Here is a 16,787-nt window from a genome sequence, read left to right as displayed (position 1 = left end):
AAAAAATAAAAAAAAATAAAAAAATAAAAAAAAATAGTAAAGAAAAATCATTCATCGAAATAGTGAAAACCACTCTGGTGGCACCTTGGGTAAGTAGGGTAGTGAAAACCTAGTAAACAGGTGCCATTCGTAAAGGCTATGGCTCCATTGTCTTTCAGACTTGTTGTGATCACATCCATTGCATCCATTCATCCATTATTTATACCATGGCTTGTTATTGATCTGCAGTCAGGGTTATTACTTCATGTGTCTCACATCATGCTTTCATACCGACATCCAACTGGGGGCAAATATTCTTAAACCTATTGATGGAAGTGAATCCTCCGTTGCTTATGATACATTGAGTTGCTCATTCAAAAATGTCTTAAAAATAATACCAAAAACATTCATAAAATCTTAGCAAAATCCCAAAAACATTTGCAAAATGTCCTAAAGATAATACCAAAAACATTCACAACATTCAAAACATCTAAAAACATGACAAAAACATCAAAAATCAATCAAAAACATTACACCGTATATTATTTCTTGTACATACACATCGCAAAAAGACACAAAACAACATTTTGAGCTACTCAAACAATGACCACCTATCAAATCAACCAACCAATCAAAACATCTGCACACAACGATCTTCACAAGGATGCATACTTCTCCACAAACAAGACATGGTAACATTTCCTTTGACAAGAAAATTTTGTTCGGCTGATAAGTACTTGGTCGATTTGTTATTTGTTTATTTATATCAGGTTCCTACTCTACTCCATGATATCCACAAGTGATTAGAGTAGCCGGGATGGTTCCTGATATATTTTTATTTGTTTTTTATTTGCGGATTGTTCCAATGAAGTTTTGGGGCATATACTAATGGTGTCTACATGGGAAGTTCACTAAGCTACATGATCCTATGTAAAAATACAGTCATGGATCACTATGGCTTGCTGACTATAGCGTATACCTAGACCATTTGTACATGAACCAGAATGGAGGGGAACTTTCTTTGTCTGCGATGTTTTCTTATAGGTGAAGCACTCAACCTTGGTTTATGATACCTCAGCTGAGATTGATACTACCATGCCTGATTATGAAAATTAAGCACTGTGAATAATCTATGGATCGCCATTTCATCTCATTTGTATATATTGCATTCCCTTGCATTTCATACATCCATAAATCCGTATTGCTGCATATCATTCATACATAGTCATGACAATAGAAACTCTATTTTGCTCCTCTTACATAGGATTGGGTCCTAGGTCCTCCATATCTTCTATTTAACATTGAATCCCCCTCCCCTCACCCTCCATATCTTGATCATCATCATCACATACCCTACATCGTGTCCCATCAACTCAATCAGGCCACGTTCATCATCGTCCATCTCTAATAGGAGGGGCTATGTTTCCCATCCTAGGTCATCTTATAAGAGAAGAAAGTTACTCTATCTACACAGGTACATCGACTCACACTACCTAGACTATCAACAGATACTTTCTGATCAAGTATCTTTGGGTCTCAACAGGTAATCAATTATGGAAATCCTAGACTACAACAGGCATTTACATCAATTGCCTAGTCTCAATGGGTACACTAAGTCCAACAAACTCCACAAACAACCTCAAATGCAAACACTATCAATTGATCAACCAATCAAACACAATCAAAACCGACAATTACATCAATTGTCTAAGTCTCAACGAGTATTTTGCTTCAAATACCTTGACTTCATCGAGCAATTACATCAATTGTCTAAGTCACAACAGGTCACTTTGACTCACTTACTCAGACTTCATCCTGTCCAAGTGAACAACTGACATCAATTGTCACACTTTGACTCAACCCCAGCAATTCAACCGATTGCACCAAATTGTCCAACCAATTTTGATCAATTGTATAGTATCAATCAAAAGCACAAACATCTCATTTGCACTGTATCTCATGCATGACCTAAGGGTACTCACTTCCTTGCTGTTTCTCTGTATTCACTCCGTTCTCTCCCATTCTTTCACCATTATTTCTAAATTCTTCTATCCTACCTCCCCCCAACTTCTTTCTCTTTTTCAAGAGATCGCCGATTTTTTGAAATTTTTTGGCCCATCTCTCGAGGGGGCATACCACCCGCTAAATTAACATTTCTGGGGCATATTTCTCATACCTATCTTTCTTTCCTTCAAACAACATGATAAACCACACCATCTCAAAGAGGGGCAAATGCATACACATAAAGTTGTCCACTTCATTAAATTGATCTTTAATTAATTAATCTTAAACCTATTCTTCTATTAATTAAACTAGTTATTTAATTTATTTAAATTAATTCAATAAACCATATTCTAACAATTGATTAAATGAATAAAGCATATTTGTTTAAATTAACCCCCTTCCTCATTTAAATAAATAAATATTTATTTAAATATGTAATTCCCACCCCACTTGCATTCTCGTACAAATGCAAGTTGCACCAATAAATAGATTTTATTTCTAAATAAAATCCTATTTTCTCTCACCCACCAAACCTACTTGCATCCTAAACCCCTTCTAGATTCTTCTAATCCATTCCAAATTAGCCTAATTCCCCTCCCTAATTATTGTCACATTCCTAAGCAAAGAGAAGTCACTTCTCAAAGCCTCCAAAGTCTTTGAAATGCATTAAAGGCTTTTTATCCTTCAACAAGTTAACCCTCAAAGTCTTCTAAACCATTTATGGCTCTTACATAACCATTAATGGTTAACTCAACTTACTCACATGGTTAGAGGCTTTCCCTCTAACTCAACTCTCATTTAGCTCATGGGTCTCTTCAAACATTCATTGCTTTGACCATTGTTATCCCCATTAACTCTTGCACAAGAGTTTATCCATTGGATAAAGGCATTATTCATTGGATAAAAATCTTTATTCACTAACTCGAGCCTAACCAAACCCTCCCAAGGTAACCTTCATGTCATCTCAAGCATTTAGTGCTTCTTCCCTCTCCTCTCAAGCCATCTCATGTTGACATTTGTCATCATGGGATTGGGTTGAAAACCATCACATGGATCATAAACCCCTCAATCCTGGCCCTTGTTAAGATTACTCAATCTTGACCATCCATTGCCCTATTTCTCCTATAAATAGAGCTCTCATTCTTCATTTTCAGGATCCGAAGTCTTTTGTGCATCAAACTTATAGTCATTTTAGAGAGCATTAAGAAGAATTTTCATTGTTATTATATTAAGATTTACATAGACTAAGTAGGTGCTTTCTCATAGTAAATCATTTACACTTGCATAAGCATTTGTTGTCATTTTCACAACCATCTTGAATTTTCATATGACATCCATGGATAGTGCAAAAAGCTGAGAGCTACACTCATGTGGGACTTGGAGAGGAGAGGAACAAAGGAGGAATATCTATGAGCATTTTGGGGAGCATCTTGGAGGGTTTTCTTTCCCTTTTTCATTTATGTATGCTTCTTATTGTATGTTGTATGTCTCTCTTGATATGCATGTTGAGTTTTTTAAATTCATTTATATTTCGTTTTGGTTGTGACAAATCCACTAACATTTGAACTTTTCTTTTGTGCCTTGTGCCCCTTTTGCATTGCATCAATATTAATAAAATGTTTTATTTTAAAAATCAATTTAAAATGATTTTTTTCTTTTTTGGCAAAGGGTCAAAGACTCGTACTTAGATTATTGAAATGAAGGATTACATATAAAGGTCAGATGATTCCGATTGCTACTCCAAAACCAACCATCTCAAAATACAACCCAATATAAGGCGAGACCACCCATTCTATGAACCACCTTGAACTATGGTAACCAGCTTACACATAAGCGACTAATGTCCATCATTACCTGGCTGAGAGTCTAATCATGTAGACACCATGTTTCATGAGCAGAGGGCTTGCAAATGACCTCTTTGTATCTATGGTACTTTTGTCATCTTCATCGTCAACAACTTGAGAATTCAGACCATCTATAGAGCACTTTATTGTAGACTTGACCAAACTATCACCTACTGTTTTAAGCTCTTGTCTTGTAGAGTTGCCATGGAAACCTTTCTCATCCTTAGATGGCTCACACACTGCCACATTTTCCAGAAGCTTCATAGCCACTTCATCTCTGCAAGTAGCTTTACAAACATGTGCACAACTCCTCCCTGATACTATTGTTTGAATTTTTTCACATACCCTAATTATTTTGGCATCAACTACACCCTTTGTTGAAATGATCTCTTTAGTTGATGTTGATGATAGAGTTATTTTAGGTGCTCTAGTGTTCTATCAATTACTTCACCTATTCTACTGCGATCTTCACTTGGAATACCAGTGGATAATCCGTCTCCATCCTCACCCTTTGTGAAGCCATCTTTAACTTAATTGCTCTACCCCAGGACTTAGTATTAACCTCTAGGGCAGTACCAGCATGAAAAAAATCAACCTTCACTTTTTGTTTTCACATTATTTGTCTCATGTTTGTCAGAAGTGATAGGATAAGACCCTCTACGTGCTGAAAAGACCATGTACTCAGTTGTCCCACATTGACACTTGGAGCAGGATTTCGTCTAGGATTGGGGGGTTTAACTATAAATCTATGACTACTTGCATTATCCCCACGACCATTTTCCATTGCCTTATCAGTTGCATGACTAGCTTGCAATTTCTTTTCACATGTATTTTTGCCCAATGCATTTACCTTCCCCCCACCAGCTCTTTTATGAGATCCTCCCTTACCTGAACCCACCATGCAATTGTTTGATTTTTTATGGGATGAACCTGTACTTGATCCCTTAGCTCTCAACGTTCACCTGTAGTAGAACTCCTAGCATCCTCTTTCAAAGATGAACCTGTAACTTTTCCAAGTTCACTTGACTATGATTGACTGTTATTATGAGATTGACTTGAACTGCTACTCTGCTCTTCCTTTTAGTTTGAATCCTTGGAACTGATGGTTGGTGAATGCAAGCCTAACATCTAGACAGATGTAGAGGGGGTAGATGTTGTTGCTGATAGAATATTTGTCTGTACTGACCTATTTGAGACTGCTTTTACATATCCAATCTTCGCTGCCCCAATTAGTTTGCCTTACAAAGTTATTAAACCAACCCCAATTCCTCAACCAAATTGGCCAAGATTGGCTTATCACTTAACAGGGCTAGAATTTCATCAACCTCCCAAGCGCACGAGCCCTGCACCAATTCTACCCCCAAATTAGATAACCTATCAGCCAACTGGTTCACCTCCCTATAGGAATGACTTATTTTGAAATCATCAAATCTCAGTAGGAGCTACCAAACTTCCTCTAACACATACTACAACTCCCAATCTGTCACCTTCTTGGAGATAAGACCCGAGGTGATAATCTGCGAATCACCCTCAATATGCAGCTTGGACACTCCCATGTTGGTTGCAATTTTAACACCTTCCAAAAGTTCCCTTGCCTTAGCCAAACTATTTGAAACATTAGGTAGCCTATAGGAAGCTACCTTCACAATTCAACCATTTTGATCCCTTAAAACACAACCTACCCGTGATCTGCCTGGGTTCCCCTTGGAAGCACCATCAACGTTCAACTTCAAAAATGAATTCAGTGTCTTTTCCCACTTAACTTGCCTATGAGAATCCTTCTTGGACTTCTTCCCCACGAACATACCTTTGAAAGGGATACTAATTTGACTCCATCTGTTAAGAACCTAATTATCATCTGAGGTAAAAGCTGAGGGCAAGGACTTATACCTCATTGTGTATGCATTAACAGATTCTAAAATTGACCTTTCAATGAGTTCACATACCTTATCCACATTCAAAGTCTCCTTTCTAAAGATCCTTTTGTTTCTTTCCCATGACAATCCCCAAACCACAGTGGCTGGAACAATCCTCTAGATTTCCGCAAAGAAGGAACCTTTATGGAGCGATGGCCATTCAATTAGTAGCTTGGTTAGAGAATTGGAAAGGGGCCCCTGCCAACCTAGCTTATTTAAAACCCATTTCCAACAATCTTGGGCAAAATCACAATTGAGAAGCAAATGATTATTGTCCTCCATACCCTTGCCACATAAAACACACAAGAAAGTGTCAGCAATACCTAATCTATGAAGCCAACCTTTCACTAGTGAGAATTTTGTTTTGGAGGGCCAACCAAAGAAAGACCCCCGCCTTTGGAAGCACTGCATCATGCCAACAAAATCTGAACTCCTTCCTGTCTACATTAACCCTCCCCTTAACCAAAGATTGATATCCGTCTTTAACACTATACTTCCCCTTACTATTCCTAGTCAAAATCAGTTTATCCCTCTCCTTATTAATACAGAGAAACCTCTGACTCAGAACATTTTGTATTCCCATTTTATCCTCATTAGCTTTCGAAACATCTGATAGATCTTTCCACTCCCCCCGGCACAACACATCCTTTGACTCAATTGTAAAATAGTCACTAACCTTAGGACCCCATAAGGCTTCGAAAATCTCATGAGCCCTGGACAGATTGCAAGAGGATTTAATCGAGGAAAGGCCATTCCATGATTCTGTACAGAAGAGAGCCTTATCTCGAGAATTAACAACCCAAGAAAGGTGAGGTAAGATTACCTCTCTACTCTTCACCATAAAGTTCCACATAGCTGATCCTTTTGGGGGTTCCTCATTGTAAAAATTCTTTCCGGTTCATCTGAATCAATTTAAAATGTTAATTAAGGTACACTAAGGAATATTTCAATCATAATCAAATCATATTTCTCAAAGATTCTAAAGAGGTGCAGCTGGAACAACTTGGCCGGCGAGCAACACACCAGCCTGCACCATTTATTAATGAGCAGGTTCACTGAAACATTCCAAGTGGCTTGCCTGAAATTCCGCTCATATTTTGTCAAACTTTCAACGATGCGGATTAAAAAAATGGGCAGAATTTGCAAGAAGAATTTATTAAACCTTACCACAGTAGAAACTTTTCCAAATGGAACCAATCCCCTACAGTTGCTGCTTCAATCTATCCAAAGTAAATGAGAACTAGATCTGAAATGTCAACGCTTCAAGAGAGGAAGAGCCCTTTCATTTCCAGTCGCACTTTTAAGCGTCTCTCGAATATCAATGGGAAAATCCAGAGCCATGGCTGGAAGACGTCTGCAAGTGGACAATACTGTAAGGTTTACTATTTTATTTCCCATATTAATAATGGCCCCCATTAGAGCAGACCCAGAGACCACACTTTTAGCCTACAAATGCAGACCCCAGAGTTTTGCCCCCCAAACAACGCAACCCTCTTTGAGCAAATTTTGAACTCCGCCCTTTCATCTGTGGTGAAAGAAGTTGGTGCATCTGGATTTACTACAAAAGACGAGGAGACATCTTCAGAGACAACAACAGATTCAGTATACGTTCTGGCGCAGTGCAGAAAGGATAAGTCCTCTGCCGATTGCGTTAACTGCATAAAAGTTGCAGAGAACCAAATTCGCAGCTGCTCCGGTGTGTCCGCCAAAGCATACTACGACGGTTGTTATCTGCGTTACGAGAGTATCTATTTTTATGATCTATACACTGATACCACACATAAACCGCTCTGCGGCGATGTCGATGCGGCCAATTCCGATTTAATTTCGGCAACTGGTCGAAGTTTGATAAGTGATCTTTGCACTGCAACTCCGCAAATAAAAGATTATTTTGCTGCGCAGACGAGGAACGGGCCGTCTAATACCACTATCTATGGACTTGCCTTCTGTCTGCGTTCCATTAAAGAGGATTCCTGCAAAAATTGCCTGAGTATTGCTCAGGAAAACATAAACAAGTGTTTTCCTCGCTCCGAGGGACGGGCTTTAGACGCCGGCTGCTACTTACGATATTGTTCCGAACCCTTTTTTCCAAGCAATGCGACTATCGAATTAGCACGTTTCTTACCCACAGGTTAGAATTTAATTACATTCAATTGAAGTGATTGCAAATTTGTTAACGCTTTTCACGCTTTTCCCTTAGAAGCATTTTTGAATTTACGATTTCAGAAATTTAATTTCATAAAATAAGTAACGAAGAGCTTCAGCCGATCACCTAAATCGATTTTTATTAAAAAAAATTCAAACAGTTACTCCTACTTGCAATGATTTATTCAGGGTTGAGGTATTCTCCGTTTTGTTTTTCAGGGAAGAGGGCGAGTTCTCTAGAGTTGATCATAGTTGCTGTTGGGGGAGGGGTATTCCTACTTGCCCTTCTAACTTGTATCCTTGTCTTCCGGAAGCAGATAGGGCGCCCAAGCCAGAAAAGAGGTATATTATTAATGGCTAAATTTAATATAATGAAGCAAAAGTCTTGCAAGTTAATTCGATCTTAATTAGTACTAATATAACAAATTTATGCAACAGCGGATAGGGAAGGAGCAACTGAACTCCGTGAGCGAGAGGATTTTGATTTCAAGGTACTGAAAAAGGCAACTAACAATTTTGATCAAGCAAATAAACATGGAGAAGGAGGGTTTGGTGAAGTATTTAAGGTAAATTATTATTTATTTGCTGTCCATATTAGGCTTCTGCGTTGATGTATTCAAACGATGAGATATTTGATTTTTGCAGGGTACATTGAAAAATGGCGAAGTTGTGGCAGTAAAGAAGCTGACATTAGATCACTCTGCCCGTGCAATTTCAGAATTCAAAAGCGAAGTGAAACTCATTTCAAATGTTCATCACCAAAATCTTCTGCGTTTACTTGGATGTTGCAGACAAGACCAAGAAAGACTCCTGATTTATGAGTACATGCCCAATAGGAGCCTTGACAGAATATTATTTGGTTTTCTATTCCTTAACTTTCATCTTTTGTTTATTTCATCTGTTACAACAAACATGATGGGTTTTCAAAGTCTAGTGAATTGCCCTTCATGTAGGAAAAAATAGAAGATTTCTGCGCTGGAAGGAAAGGTTCAACATTATACTAGGCACTGCTCGTGGTCTGACCTATCTCCATGAGCAATTCCATGTTTGTATCATCCATCGTGACATTAAATCAAGCAATATATTACTTGACGACAACTTTGAGGCAAAAATAGCAGATTTTGGGTTGGCAAGACTTCTTCCAAATGATAAATCTCATGTTAGCACAAGAGTTGCAGGAACACTGTGATGAAACTCCTACTTTATCAACTTCTTTTTCTAATTCCAAAGTTTTCAATAGAGATAGTAAGACCATATATTTTGAATTTTGCAGAGGATACACAGCTCCTGAATATGCTAACCGTGGGCAATTAACAGAGAAAGCTGACACCTATAGCTTTGGTGTGGTGGTTCTTGGAATTGTCAGTGGTAGAAAAAGCATTGACTTTAAGCAACCACCTCATATGCAATATCTTCTTCAATGGGTATTTTAAAATTCTATAATATTATCCTTTAATCCCATTATTCTCTCCCTTAAAAACCTTGATCATTTGCTTAAAAAACCTGTGGTAGGTTTGGAGCCTATACGAGGACAACCAGGTTTTACATGTGGTGGAAAGTGAAAAGGAGATGGAAGGGTATAGCGAGGAAGAGGTGTTGAGGGTGATAAACCTTGCCCTTCAATGTATACAAGTTTCTGTCAGAGATAGGCCATCAATGTCTGAGGTTGTGACAATACGCTTAAGTAAAGATGAGAATGATTTTCAGAAACCTTTGCAACCATCATTCATTGACGTGGGGTACAAAGAATTGACAGAATCAAATGCAACAATTACAGAATCCCTTGATGCTCGATAACAGTGACTATTTCTCTGGTCGATGGACACATGGAGAGCAGCAAGGAAGGATGGAGTGTTAATATCTAATCGATTATATAATTCCCCCTTCCTATTTTCAAATAGTATTTAAAATATTCCAATATATTTTTTCCCTTTCTATCTTTGCATTTAATCCTCACTTTTTAAAAAATAGATGTGTATAAAATTCAAAGATCTCGGTGTTATAAAATTTATTTTTAATTTAGAAATTAGAATTAATTATGAAAATAGAAATTTGTGGGTGTATTAAGAGAGAAATATGTTGAACTGATTTTGTAAAGTTTTAGGTTGTAAGATAGTAAGTTTATGAAAATTTCATTTATTATAAATACAAAAATTTTGATGCAAAAAAAATTCAAATATAAAGTAACACTGAGAAAACGTGTGAAATTTCTTATATTAGATTAGTTGGCATACTCATGTCTACAATATTTTGAACTAGACTTGACATTGTAAATGAAGATATAGTTGTGAAGTAAATAAGAATTTTAGATAGTTATATGGTACATTATCTTATGTAATTTGTTAGGAAGGGAGAAATTATTTAAATAAAACATTACATTCATTAAAATTTATGGATTCTAATTACGTTGAAGATCAACTTAAGCTAGAATATTCTACTAATTTCTAACCATTTTGTCTTTAGTTGTTTTTTTTCTTTTTGTCAACCATGCATAGCTTTTTATAAAATAAGATTTCTAAATTATGTCGGCCTAAGTTTTTTATTTATAGAAATTTCTCTTTTTCTCTAAGTCCTCTATAAAAGAAGCATGTGCAAATAGTTTCAAGCAAGTTCAGCAACACAATTTCATATAAATTTTGTTTGTTAAATCTATGGCTTTGCCCACCTTCATAATGGAATTAGAGCTAGGGAAAATGGTTCAAGAGTGCAAAAATCTGAGTAAGAATAGGAAAAAATGTAGAGAATAGGTCCAAGAGGTTGTAGGATGATGTCTAAGGGAAAATTCAAAAGAAACCATGCTAGAGATGACAGAAGCTGCTAGACACCAAAATACAATAGAGGCAATTGCCAATAAAGATACTCCAAGGATGATTTTGATGTGAAAGAGGAGATCAAATCAAAGATTGTAGATCAAAATTTTGCAGTCATTGAAATCAATAGAATGGTTTGAAATTGATGTTGTTAAAAAAAATGTGAAAAATCAAACTAGGTCATAATGATCGAAAACCTCAATTGTTAAGACCTCAAACACTTAATCTTTCTATCAACTTTATTTTCAACTTTAGCCTTGAATATCTTGAACTTCTCTAATGCTTCGAATTTCTCTCTCAAAAATGAAACCCATGAAATTCTAGAATAATCATCAATCAATAACATGAAATACTTCTCACCTTTTATATACTCCTTGTTCTGGTCAAAGCACATAAGTTTGTATGCACTAAGTCCAACAATCCAGTGGATGAATGCTCCTTTCCAATATAATTTCCTCTTGTCTTCTTTCCAACTTGACAAATTCTCTACAAATGTTGTTTTCTAGTTTTCTCAGTCTCGATAAATTTCTCACTACACTTAATGAACTAATCTTCACTAAGTTGTCAAAATTGTTATGACACGTCCTTTGGTGCCAGAGCTAGCTATCATTGATCTAAGATAACAAAAAATGCTTCGTAGCTCCTTCTAGTAGATACATATTTCCGCTAGTCCTTTTTTCTGCTCCAAAAACAATTTTGGATCCTTTCCTGATCTCACAACCATCATCCTAAAAGACAACATTGTAACCATTTTCACAGATCTACCCAACACTCAAAAGATTATGATTGAAACCCTTCACATAGTAAATATTGTCGGTATTATGCTTTCCATGAAAATAAATAAAACCAATTCCCATAGTTTGTGTTTTATGATCATCTCTGAGCCTAACAGAACCACCATCCTACTTATAAAGTTTCACAAACTTAATTTCATCATCGGTCATATGATTTGAACATCCACTATCAATCAACCATTCATTTCTATCTCTTTTAGAATGTAAGGCAGTAGCGCTAGTACATCTTTTTCTACAACAAATATTAGGTACATCTTTTTATACAAAAAATAGATAATCACTATCTTCATAATCAGATTCATTATCTGAAATACCAGCATCATCTTTGACATAGTAGGCTCTCCTATTAAATTTTCCTTTAATTTCTTTATATTTTTCCTTGAATCTTTTTCTAGACACCTAGTAGCAATATGACCAATCTTTTCACATATAAAACATTTAAAGGGTAACATACCTTTGTCTTTGTTAGTGCCTTTCTTAAATGTCCTTACAAAGTTTTCTTATATCTCAGCTGAACTTAAATCTTTCATATCTTCCTTAGATGCTTTAAAGGTAGACTCAGTCTTAGCTTTGTCTTTTCCAAACTTCCTTATCTCAAATGTTGATAGAGTGCCATAAAGTTGCTCTCTAGTGAACTTCTTTGGATCATAGGTTTCTTCAATAGGTGAGATCTTGTCACTATAGCTTTCTAGTAGGGACATCAAGATCTTTTTAGTTATATCTTAATTCATCAAGATGCCGCCAAGTTCTCTAATTTCATTTACTGCACTATCAATCTTGTAAAAGTATATACTTATGTCCTCTCCTTCTATTTTCAAGTTCTCATATATGTGCTTAGCTATTAACTTCTTTGATAGTTTGACTCTATCATTTCCTTCATAGATCTCTCAACTTTTCCCAAACCTCATAAGCAGTATTCAATGAAATAACTTTTATGAATTTAGTCTTTGATAAAGCACTAAAGATAGAATACCTTTTCCTTTTCATTCTCTTCATAATCTTCAATCTTATCTGGAGTGATAAATCTATTTGTTAGTTGAACATACTTAGTTTCCATTTCTTTCCAAGTGTTGTATCCCAAATAGAACAAGTAGCCTCTCATCTTTACTTTCCAAAATCTATAATAGGAAAATTCAAAGATAGGAGTAGTCCATTTATGTGTCATCAGATTAGGATCTACCTCAAGTGGTTCATCTCTTCTTCAAGGAACCAAAGCTCTAATACCAATTCTTGAATATCGAGGCAACTGAGAGTTTGGGGGGGGGGGGGGTGAATTAGTTGTTAACTTTAAAAAAAAATTCCAAAATCTTTTTGACATCCAGATCCAAATCATCAAAATTAATTAACAAAGATATTACATGGAAACATGAACACCAGATATGATGTGGAAAATCCAAGAAGGGAAAACCATAGAGAATGTTATTTCTCAATATAAAACACCGATTAAGGTAATTTTTATAAAGGTTGGCTCACTTCCAAAATGTTCACTGCAGGTGGGCTCACTACCCAAAAAAAGGCTCACTGTCAAAGAAAGAAAGAAAGAAAGAAAGAATCCACCATTTGAAACACAATCTGCAAAACCAGACTTCTTCTGGTAACTTAACACCAATAGACCCTCACATATCACCAATAGTTAGATATTTCCTTTCCAATCTCACATATCTTCAAAATAATGTCACACTTTTTTATATCAAACACAATTAGATCATCCTCATATATATATTGTCTCTCAGAAGCATAATTTTCCAAGTTAGCCAAGACAAAGTTCTAAAATAGGTCAAGACTAAATATTATGATGGTGGGAAGGAATGAGAAGTAGACCATAGCACAAAACACATCAATATTTAGATCAACACGTTATAATCATTACAAATTTTGAACCCAAAACATGATACAGACGCTACACCACAAGCTTCTACACATCCTCAAATTTCAGACTTAATCCAGACCCAAAGACTCATTGCATAGTACACCAGAGAGAAGAATGGAACCTTGATATGCATGAATATCATCGATCAATAACATATCCGATAACTAGAGATATCCGAATAACCAACAACACATCATCTATTCTGGAACATGTCTTCTAGAGAACAAAAGATTATGTGAACACATATTTTGAATCACCAATACCAAGAACATAAAAAATATAAATGATAACTATTATTTTGACATCATTGACAACCACTCAATATCATCAGCATCACAACTGCAACATTTTTTATTGTCCATTGAATGATTACAAGGTTTTTCATAATGGCACTTTATTTACCAACACTTTAATAAAATTTTAGTTCAAAAAATAGAATAAATTATATTTTCTAGCACATCCAAATTTTTATCTAAGAATTTTTTTTCTCAAATCATCTTTTAACTTTTTAATTTGTTTCCCATCCTCATCCATTTCTTATCCATGTCTACTCAATGATCTTCTTTTCTTCCATCATCTTATGACATTTTTTAGGTTCAATAGAAAATAAATTGTAAAAGACATTCAATCTTATCATGAGCATAAAAAACATGTTAACTTTTTTCAAATCATACTTTTAACCAAAAAACTTTCATACATGGAACTAACAATTGAACATGTCATGGAGAATCATGTATGATGTGTACAACTTAATTTTATTGAAATAATTTATGTTTTAAGGTAAGGTGGGTTTTCCATAGGACATGAACCTTGGAAAAAAACAAGGAGGTTACCAGAGGTTTAACTAGAAACAATATAAAATAATAGATAAATAAAAAAAAGAACTAGCTTGTAGGACAACAATCCTATTATGAAACAAAATACCAACAAGAAACTTGAAACATCAATTAAAATCGAGGACCCAACTTTATCTCCAAAGGAACAACCTAAGAGGAAGATACCTTCAAATAATGAGTTTTTCTTGCATTGAACAACTATCCAAGGAGTATCATCATGAGTAAAAAATTTAGGAGTAGGGGAGGAGTCATTATCAAAGACTATAAAAATGAGAACCAAACCTAGAGAGACACACCTCTCACAATAGAGATTGGGTATGTAGAAAAACCAAAAGATGATATTGAGTATCTAAGATAACCAAAGAAAGAGGAGATTTTCTGTATCCATTGAGTATTAGGATAATGAAACAAGACACATTTTCTGCAATATTCAAATAAGTCAAAGTGGCATGGGAGGTGTATCTTATGGAATTGGGAATTCAAATATTGCAAAACCTATAAAGATTCAACCACATAAAACCCTAGTTCAACAATGAAATTCACCATACACCGATGAAGAAGCTAAAAACATGCAAACAATAAGAATAGAAAGATTATACATTCACATGCTCATAGGATTTGATCTCCACTATTTCTTGTCTCCATTGATCTTGCTTGATATTGGTTCCTCTAAGATTTTGTGTGCACAAGAACTCAATAAAGAACAAATTTTTGTTGTGTATGCAATTCGAAAGAATGTTCTTATGCTTGAATTATCCTTTTGGAAGGATTAGGAAAGGATCCTCTTTTAGAAATAACACCCTAGAAATGGAGGGCTAGGATTAAGAGGTGGAGGGATAAATGGTTGGCTCATATTAGAGGGTAGATATAGAAAATAAAAAAATATTTGGGTGGTGATTAAAGGTGAATTAAGAGACGAATGGCACTTGGGCTAGAGGGGGAAAGCTAATGAATTAAATAAATAAATAAATATTTATTTAATTTAATAGAAGAGGTGGGGCCAATTAAGTAAATAAAATATTTATTTAATTTAGGGAAAAGATAATTTAAATAAATAAAATTATTTATTTAAATAGGGAAAGGCTAGAAGAAGATTAGTGAATTAATTAAATAAATAAATGATCTATTTAATTAATATAAGGTTTAGGATAAAATAGTAAAATATTTATTTAATTGGACGAGGACATTTTTTTGTGTCTACATTTTTCCCCTCTTTGAAACAATGCAACTTGTCACGTTGTTTCAAAGAAGATTAAAATATAGTGGCTAAGATAGGGATAATGACAAGAAGCATGATGCCCTATCCATAGGATGGATGATGAGTTAGGATGACACCCTCGAGAGAGGACATATGGGTTAGGAGAACAAATGTGTTCTCTTGAAAGGAAAGATAGTGGATAAGGCTAAAAGAGAATGAAATAGATGATGAAGGGGGTATGGATAAGGAGATGGTAAATTGATGGAAACATAAGTGGTTATAGGCTAGAGTGGGTATTGGAGATAGAGATGAATAAGAGTGATGAACTCTTGTGATATAACATCCTTGAGTTTATTATGGAAAGCAGAGACAAGCATCTAGATATGATTAAACCTAGATAACTCACATACTATTTGCAAGGAGTGATAAGAAAAACCACAAAAAAACAATCAAATGATAAAAAACATTATCCATCCTGGCTAGTCTAATCACTTGTGGATATCCTTGAATAGCATAGGAATATAATACAAACATGATAAAGATAAATCAAAGAAAAGATATGACTCATTGGACCAAACAAGTCAATAATTATTTAGATCTTCTTGTCAAGTGTTCTTATTAAAATGATGTTTTATAGGATGTCCATTATAGGAAAGATGTATCCATAGGACATGATAGGATGTTCATTGTAGGAAACATATATCCATAGGACACGATATATGCCTATTATAGGAAATATGTGTTAGAATAACCGGTGAATAACTGAGAAGGGGGGGGGGGGGGTTAATCAGTTGTTAACATATTATATCAATCAAACCACTTAATATCCTTTAACCAGAGCATATAAACATTAAGTACCGGAATAGCAGAAACAAATACTGGTAAACAATACAACTTAACAATAAAATAGATAATCAACACAATGCAACCATACCACATAGCACCATGATTTGTACGTGGAAAACCCAGAAAGAGAAAAACCACAGTGGGAAGCCTACCCATAGTTAGATGATAATTCTACATAAAGTATGTGATACAATGAGGGGCCTGCACATGCAGGAAGGCACACTTCCTAGAGCATACTTCTCATTACAAAAGAGTCTCACTAAATACAGAGAGGTTATAACCACCTCGAGATAATTGAACAATCCAAAAGAATGAACTACCAAAGATAGCATCTACCATGCCTGATTACAGTCCCGGTTAAGCTTAATATCAGAGGCCTTTGAACTCTTCCTTATACCCAATTTGATCACCTATGATCGACCAAATCTCCTTCACATATGATATTACATTTTCATTCCATACCATGATCTATAATGAGATCTTACATCAATTTATACCAACCCTAAGGCCTAAATCAATTAGGTCGGCCACCTAAAAGATATTAT

General features: G+C 35.3%; 1 protein-coding gene across 1 annotated transcript; it reads left to right on the top strand.

The window, feature by feature from the left end:
• The first annotated feature begins 7,195 nt into the window (after positions 1 to 7,195).
• LOC131047337 (cysteine-rich receptor-like protein kinase 43) lies at positions 7,196 to 9,685 on the top strand. Its single transcript, XM_057981207.2, has 7 exons — positions 7,196 to 7,874; positions 8,108 to 8,230; positions 8,327 to 8,454; positions 8,534 to 8,747; positions 8,842 to 9,073; positions 9,162 to 9,312; positions 9,401 to 9,685. Exons 1-7 carry the CDS (start codon positions 7,196 to 7,198, stop codon positions 9,683 to 9,685), a joined length of 1,812 nt encoding a protein of 603 aa, XP_057837190.2.
• The last annotated feature ends 7,102 nt before the right edge of the window (positions 9,686 to 16,787 follow it).

The sequence above is a fragment of the Cryptomeria japonica genome, chromosome 10, assembly GCF_030272615.1.
Source record: "Cryptomeria japonica chromosome 10, Sugi_1.0, whole genome shotgun sequence".
NCBI classification, from domain to species: Eukaryota; Viridiplantae; Streptophyta; class Pinopsida; order Cupressales; family Cupressaceae; genus Cryptomeria; species Cryptomeria japonica.
This window is presented reverse-complemented; position numbering and strand designations above follow the sequence as displayed.